This window comes from Otolemur garnettii, unplaced genomic scaffold (genome assembly GCF_000181295.1).
Source record: "Otolemur garnettii isolate 467f Iridium unplaced genomic scaffold, OtoGar3 scaffold00025, whole genome shotgun sequence".
NCBI lineage: Eukaryota > Metazoa > Chordata > Mammalia > Primates > Galagidae > Otolemur > Otolemur garnettii.
The window spans coordinates 17,518,432-17,526,487 of NW_003852420.1; the positions used below are offsets into that span (position 1 = coordinate 17,518,432).

The following is an 8,056-nucleotide window of genomic DNA, read 5'->3' on the forward strand; positions in this document are numbered from 1 at the left end:
AAAAAAAAAAAAAAAAAATGCAGACCTGGGCCAGCTCCAGAAATGCAGTAGAATCTCAAGGTTCTGCCTGGTATTCTGTTGCACACCAGGAGTTTGGGAATCTCCATTCCTGTGGCTATGACTATCTGTGATTCCTCCATCCCATTCTCCATGGCTCAGGTGTATGGTCTGAGAATGAGTATAATCTTTGGTGGGCGTTGAATTCCCACTCGACAGACCCCTGGGGAAAATGGTTGTGGGGAGAGACGTACAGATCCTGATGGCAGAGTTCTCTGGCATAACTGAGATGAAAATAAAGAGATGAAGGGCTTGCAGAGCAAAAGAGACTAAATCTTTATCTAGAAGTGTCAGGGTGATGCCTTGTTCCTTAACATTTATTTAGTCACACATGTTTGAGCGCCTACTGATGCTAGGCCTATCTAGGTGCTAGAGGATACAGCAGTGAGCACCACAAAGATAAAGTTTACATAAAGTTTACATTCTAGTAGGCATGACAGTTAATGATGAAATAAACAAGTGAAATATACAGCATGTTAGTGACAAGTGCTAAGGAGAGAAAGCAGGGAAGGGGATGGTAACTAAGTGCAATTTTAGATGGGGTGTTCTGGAAATGTTGTGTCACTGCTGTCTTCAAACGTCAGAAAGAGTAAGAGACTGCCATGGCTCCTGGCGTCGTCACCGCTAGCTCTGTGACGTGCGGCCCGGACGTTCCGTTGAGACCGTGGGGTCCTCTGTGACGTCAGCAGCCGGGCCTAGACACAAGCTAGAGAGCTGGGTCCGGCCGCCCGGCCGGCTGGCTGCACGCAGGGTCGGCTGGGGTCCCAGCGGCGCGCAGAGGCTGCCTTAACGACTGCGGCGGCGACCTTGGCGTCCGTGAGGGGGCGGCCCCTAGTCAAGATGCGGCGGAGCCCCCGCTCCGGCTCCGCTGCGTCCCCGCGCAAGCACACGCCCAACTTCTACAGCGACAACAGCAACAGCTCAGTGAGCGTCACTTCAGAGGACAGCAACGGCCACCGGTCAGCGGGGCCGGGGCCTGGGGAACCCGAGGGTAGACGAGCCCGGGGCTCGAGCTGCGGTGAGCCCGCCTTGAGCGCAGGAGTGCCCGGAGGAACCACTTGGGCAGGAAGCTCTCGGCAGAAGCCGGCGTCTCGGAGCTACGACGGGCAGACCGCCTGTGGCGCGGCAACCGTGAGGGGCGGGGCCTCGGGTGCGGGCGGGGTCGAACTCGGGTGAGCCGATGGAGGGGGCGGGGCCCTACGGGGCGGGGCTTGATGTGGGACGGGCCTAAAATTAAGTCTCAGCACCTTCTGTGGGGAGGGGCCTGTAGGGTAAAGGGGCGGTGCTAAGATCCCTTAAGGGGCGAGGCCTCGGTGTGATGGACTGTCATGGGAAGGGGCGGGAGAAATCTTGTGATTGGACACCATCGAGGAGGCGCGGCCTCGGTGTTAGTGTGAGTGGCTACTGGGACCATGGGGCCCCGCCAAGACGAGACTGAGGGCGGGGTATCTGTTTGGGGTGGAACCAATTCTTGACTGAACCTCCCTGAGGGGCGGAGACTCAGAATAACCAGACGGACCCGGGAGGGTGGCGAAGGGAGAGCAAACCCTGTGAGGGGGTTCCAAGCTGTCTATAATCTGGGCTGGGGAACCTGCGGCCGGGTCTTTGGGGAAAAGTAGGCCTGCGGTGCGCAAGGCCCCAATGGAGCCATTGGGCTCCCGCAGAACCGGCTGAGTCTCCTGTAGTCTCTGAGGAGCAGCTTGACCTTCTCTCGACCCTGGATATCAGGCAGGAGATGCCAACCCCGCGCGTGTCCAAGAGCTTTCTGAGTACGGGCCAGGCCAGTCCTGATCCCCTCTGACCCTCCAGCTGCCCTCTCCAAACTCCACTTCTCATTTCTGAGACCTGATTCTCCGTTCGGAGTCCCCCACCCACGTCTGGCTATCTGGCCCCTTCTCCAAGCCTCAACTCATTCTCCTAGCGCCCATCTAATTCTCCTAACCCACTCCTCTCTTCATGAGCTCCGGGCCCATCCCTGGACCCCTTCCTGAACTCCTTTCGAGAACCTCTGTGCTCTCGAAGCCCCCGCCTCATCTCTTCTGCCCCTCTCTGAGTCATATTTCCCTCTCTGAGCCCCCTCTTCTGTCCTCAGGCCTACTCCTCCAGGTGCTGAGCGTGTTGTTATCCCTGGTAGGAGACGTGCTGGTCAGTGTGTACAGGTCAGAGGGAGGGACAAGGCACCCTAGGGGTTGCAGGGCAGGGCCGGGACCTAGCTGATGCTTGAACAGATTCAGATCTTGTTGAGTCGTGTTCACAGTCGCTGGTCTAGGACCCTGGGGTGGGGGCTGAGGGGTTGACTAGGGGCTAGAGCCTCAGCCTCCCTCTGGTTCCTCAGGGAGGTTTGTTCCATCCGCTTCCTACTCACTGCTGTGTCGCTGCTGAGCCTCTTTCTGGCAGGTGAGGGCTGGTGAATTCCCTCCCCCAACCCCCCACTGCTTTGGAGCCAAACCCAGCACATATTCTCCCATGTCCTTCAGCCCACTCGGCCCCTTCAGCTCATCACATTCCCCTTCAGAGCCCTTTAGTGCCCCTTCAGACTCCCTTCCTTCCCCAGAACCAATCTTCTCAAGATTCTTATGGTAGGGAACCCCTTTCCTCTTCCTTTCCCTTCCTTGAGACACCTCTCTTTCTTCAGCACTCTGGTTGGGGCTCCTGTATCTGGTCCCTCCTTTGGAGAATGTGAGTTGGGGACACTATGTCTTGGGTGGGTTGTTGGCAGGTTGTGAACCTGGAGATTGTGGAGAGTCTTCTGGGTTGCTGGGAGGGCGACAATGCCAGAGGCTATAATCCTAAAGAAGGACTGGAGAGCTGCATATAAAAATTTCTGAGGGATCTTTTTCCTAGAGGTGTTCGAGGGTCTCTGAGAGGCTGTGATCCTGGAAGGTTAAAGGAAAGTCGGAAAAGGGCACAGTCCTCAAAAATAGGCACTTTGGAGCCAGTGCGGTTGCTCATACATGTAATTCTAGCACTCTGGAAGGCGGAGGATTGCTTGAGCTCACAGGTTGGAGACCAGCCTGAGCAAGAGTGAGAGAGACCCCTCTCTAAAAATAGCCAGGCATTGTGGCCGGTACCTGTAGTCCCAGCTACTTGGGAGGCTCAGGCAAGAGAATCACTTAAGCCCAAGAGTTTGAGGTTGCTGTGAGCTGTGACACAACCGCACTCTACAGAGGGCGACAACGTGAGACTCTGTCTCAAAAAAAAAGTAGGCACTTTGAGCCTGGCTATTCTCAGGCTGAAGTAGGACAAAGGGGCGGGTTGCTGAGCAGCCCCATAATTTTGTCCTTCCCTCCCTCCAATAGGAACCTAAGGAGATGCTGACTCTAAGGTGAAAGTGGGCACCTAGGGTGGGAAATTAGAGGGCTCGAAGGTGCTTCTCTGAGCACCTTGGGAGCATAGGGGACCTTATGTGAGGTGTCCAAGGGGACAGGGAACCCACAGTACTGTGCCAACCTCCCGCCTCCAGTGAGTATCATGAGCGCGTGCGCTCCCAGGGGCAGCAGCTGCAGCAACTCCAGGCCGAGCTGGATAAACTCCACAAGGAGGTGTCCAGCGTCCGCGCAGCCAACAGCGAGGTGAGCCCTGGAAACTCCTGGGCGATCCCTGCTCCCCGGGTCTTGAGACTTAAACTCGTCCCGAAAGCCCTGCTCCTTTTCCCCTGAGGCCCACGAAGTAACCCCTAGAGCACCTAGTTACCGGGGAATCCCGCCCTCCCGCAAACCAGCCGGCAAGCCCCGCCCCTCCAGGCTCCGCCCTTCCTCTTTTCAGAGAGTGGCTAAGCTGGTGTTCCAGAGGCTGAATGAGGACTTTGTGCGGAAACCTGACTATGCGCTGAGCTCTGTGGGTAAGACCCAGAGATACTGCGGTACAGAGACTCACACACACGGAAAGAGACGGAGACATTGACACAGACAGACCTATGCACTTGGCCGGCATAAGAAGATAAAGCCTCAGTCACAGCCTTCCCCATCTGTTGGTAAGGCCTGGGAACCCCTGAGGGTTATTTCTCTTCCTTACTTCAGGAGCCTCCATTGATCTAGAGAAGACATCCCACGACTACGAAGACACCAGCACTGCCTACTTCTGGAATCGCTTCAGTTTCTGGAACTACGCCCGCCCGCCCACGGTTATCCTGGAGGTAAGACTGGAAACAGAATCCCGGGATGGGGGCAGGGGCAAGGATGCTGGAGAAAGCACTCAGAACAACTCCTGGAGACTGGACTTGGCCGAACTGAGGGTGTGGTGCCAGATAAGGCCAGGCTGGGGGGAGGATGAGCCTCGCTGGAGGCGGGGCCTGGCTTGGGTGAGGCTTTGGCCAAAGCCAAGGATGAACTGGCTACGTGGAGACCTGGGCAGGGATGGGCAGGGACCCGGGCTGGAGGCGGAGCTCCAGGTGGGATCGAAGTTGGGCTGGAGCTGAGGGCGGAGCCTGCCTGAGCCGACGCTCACGCTGGGGAGGTGCAGCAGTCGCTCAGTCCTCCGGTTCTGACCGTCTATCCGTCTGCCTGCAGCCAGACGTGTTCCCTGGGAATTGCTGGGCTTTTGAGGGCGACCAGGGCCAGGTGGTGATCCGGCTGCCGGGTCGTGTGCAGCTGAGCGACATCACTCTGCAGCATCCGCCGCCCAGCGTGGCGCACACTGGGGGAGCCAACAGCGCCCCCCGCGACTTTGCAGTCTTTGTGAGTGGGGCTGAGGTCAGCAGGTGGGGAATTTTGCCTAGAAAGCCCCAAGCTGTCATGAGAACTGGTGCCAGTGTTTGAGTCTTTGTTTGCTCATCTATGAAATTGAGGTACTATTTGACTCCTAGGGCTGCTGTAAGTTACAGTCATAACCATGTCCAAATATGAGTTATGGCTTGTTGGGTGCCCACTCTGTGCCAAGCAGCTTACATATTTTATTTCATTGCATCCACATAACAACTTATGAAGTACTATTATTATCCCCCTTTACAGACAAGTAATGTTCAGAAAAGGTACATTATTTGCCCAAGGCAATACAGCTAACAACTGACCTAATTAAAAACTAAAACCAAGTTTCTTAGAGTCCATATTCCCCACTAAAGTGGAATACAAAAAATACGTAACAGCATGCATATAACTCTTGAACACATAGAAGATCCTCAGCAAACTTTTCTCCCTTCTATCTTATTCCTTATTGCTCTTCATTCATTCTTAACCCACCAGGGCCTCCAGATTGATGATGAGACTGAAGTTTTCTTGGGGAAATTCACCTTTGATGTGGAGAAATCTGAGATTCAGACTTTCCACCTGCAGGTGTGTTTGTCTCTGGGGGTGAAAGTGCTAAGGGAATGGCCAAGGGATGGAGGATTGGGGAGGACAGCAGCCCTTGGGAGAGTAGGTCTTGGTGTGATCCATTTGTCTCCCCAGAATGACCCCCCAGCTGCGTTTCCCAAGGTGAAGATCCAGATTCTAAGCAACTGGGGCCATCCCCGTTTCACGTGCTTGTATCGAGTCCGTGCTCATGGTGTGCGAACCTCAGAGGGGGCAGGTGACAGTGCCACAGGGGCCACTGGGGGGCCTCATTAAACATGCTGATTGTTGGAGTACAATTGAGCTCTGCTGAAGGAAGCTGGATCAGTGCTTTGGGGTGCTCTGTTGGGAGAGCTCTGGCTGCCTTTCACATATAAGTATGGGGGTTTGCCTCCCAATGCACCCTTTTTTCTTGGAGAAGTCCAGATCAACATAGTAGCAGCACCTGATGTTGATGGAGTGCTTAGGATGCACAAGAAATGGTGCTATGGACAACATACACTATCTAACTTAATCCTCATGACTGGAGAGGGTAATTGCTCAGGTCACGAAACTTGGTCAAGGTCACACAGCTAGTGAAGAACAGCACAAGAACAGTACCCAGGCCCATCTTCCTTCAGAGGCCATTCTCTTTGAACTGCAGAGCTGCCAGGCAGCCTGAAGCCATATTTGTGCTCCAAAATTTCTACTCCCAATATCTAGGAAAGTCCTCCATTTCTAGATGCAGATGGAGGGGAAATTGTCCCCTTTCTCCAGGCACTCAAGAACTAAGGACACTTGAGGCCTTCTAGGAAGCTTCTGCAAGCCTGATAGTCTCTACTCAGGCTGTTCTGAGACCTGAGTACTCAAATGTATGCAAGGCATGGTATAAGTGTTCTAGTATTCACCAGCCTCTGCTCTAAATAAGCCTGACAGGGGAAAGAAGATGGTCCAGGAAACAGGACGATTTATTTACACATCCAAGAATTCTTCACTCTAATGGCCAAAAGTGGCACTGGAGGGAAAAAAGGTGGAGAAACACACATCAAAAGATTGTGTTCTACTTAAGGGTAGAAAAAGGGTACAAACATGGGCAAAGAAACATATACCATGTTAGGGTCCTTCCCACTGTATTCATACTTTGAAAGAATAATCAGATTATTAACAGTTGTTACACCTTTAGAAAGTAGAACTGAGAATGTCTAACACACATAGGGGTAGGAATATATCCATTTGTCTAAAATTGGAGGATATTATTGTAATATGAAAATGAAAAAAATTCTACTGAGTGCTCTTGAAGCCTAAATTTAGAAATATGAACTTATACTTTTCTGGATGGCAGTTTCACAATATGAACCAAAAGCCTTAAAACTTTTTTATACTCTTTAGCCAGGTACACTGACTCACGTCTATAATCTCAGCAACTCAGGAAGCTGAGGCAGGAAGATCTCTTGAGCTCAGGTGTGAGAGACTTCAGGGAGCTGTGATCCTGCCACTATATTCCTGGACAAAAGGGCAAGACTCTGCCTCTAAAAAAAAAATCTGCTTGGTGCCCATAGCTCAGTGGTTAGGGTGCCAGCCACATACACCAGGCCTGACAGGTTACCAGCCCACAATGACAACTACAACAAAAAATAGCTGGGTGTTGTGGTGGGCACCTGTTGTCCCAACTACTTGGGAGGCTAAGGCAAGAGAATTGCTTAAGCTCAAGAGTTTGAGGTTGCTATGAGCTGTAATGCCATGGCACTGTACCAAAGGTGACATAGTGAGACTCTATCTCAAAAAAAAAAAGAAAAGAAACCAAAAATCATACAACCTATAACGTTTTATACATCTTAATCACAACTGTTCCATTTCTCTTTCTTTTTTTTTTTTTCTTTTTTTTTTTTGCAATTTTTGGCTGGCACTAGGTTTGAACTTGTCACCTCCAGCATATGGGGCTGGCGCCCTACTCCTTTGAGCCACAGGCACCGCCAACAGTTCCATTTCTAAGCATATGTCCAAAGAATACATAGATGTATTCAAAAGGAATACCTCTAAGTATTTTGTTTGTTTTGAGACAGAGTCTCACTTTGTTGTCTTTGGTAGAGTGCTCTGGCATCATAGCTCACAGCAACCTCAAACTCTTGGGCTTAAGTGATTCTCTTGTCTCAGCCTCCCAAGTAGCTAAGACTACAGGTGCATGCCATAATGCCCAGCTGTTTTTAGAGATGGGGTCGTTGTTGCTTGCTTGTTCTTGCTCAGGCTGATCTCAAACCTGTGAACTCAGGCAATCCACCCACTTTGGCCTCCCAGAGTGCTATAGTACTATTTATAAAGAAAATTAGAGCCAAGTGTGGTGGCTCATGCCTGTAATCGTAGCACTCTGGGAGGTTGAAGCCTATGGACTGCCTGAGCTCATGGGTTCGAGACCAGCCTGAGCTATAGCGAGACCTGTCTCTAAAAATAGCCAGGCATTGTGGTGGTGCCTGTAGTCCCAGCCACTTGGGAGGCTGAGGCAAGAGAATCACTTGAGCCCAAGAGTTGGAGGTTGCTGTGAGCTGTGATGCCACAGCACTCTACCAAGGGTGACAAAGTAAGGCTCTGTCTCAAAAAAGAAAAAAAAAAAAAGAAAAAACTGGAAACTTAGTGTACAAGTAGATAAATTATGCTACAAAATAATATGCTATGTGTATGGATAACATTTATTTATTTATTTTTTGAGACAGTAGTGTGCCATCATGTCATAGGTAACAGTAACCTCAAACTCTTGG

The 8,056-nt window shown here is 51.6% G+C and overlaps 1 protein-coding gene across 1 annotated transcript; it reads left to right on the forward strand.

The window, feature by feature from the left end:
• The first annotated feature begins 798 nt into the window (after positions 1-798).
• Positions 799-5,627, forward strand: SPAG4 (sperm associated antigen 4). The gene is made up of 12 exons (XM_003788133.2): positions 799-1,207; positions 1,722-1,826; positions 2,150-2,216; positions 2,393-2,454; positions 2,693-2,736; positions 3,357-3,382; positions 3,521-3,629; positions 3,823-3,898; positions 4,077-4,192; positions 4,566-4,733; positions 5,238-5,327; positions 5,442-5,627. Exons 1-12 carry the CDS (start codon positions 898-900, stop codon positions 5,598-5,600), a joined length of 1,332 nt encoding a protein of 443 aa, XP_003788181.1. The 5' UTR covers positions 799-897; the 3' UTR covers positions 5,601-5,627.
• Positions 5,628-8,056: the final 2,429 nt, after the last annotated feature.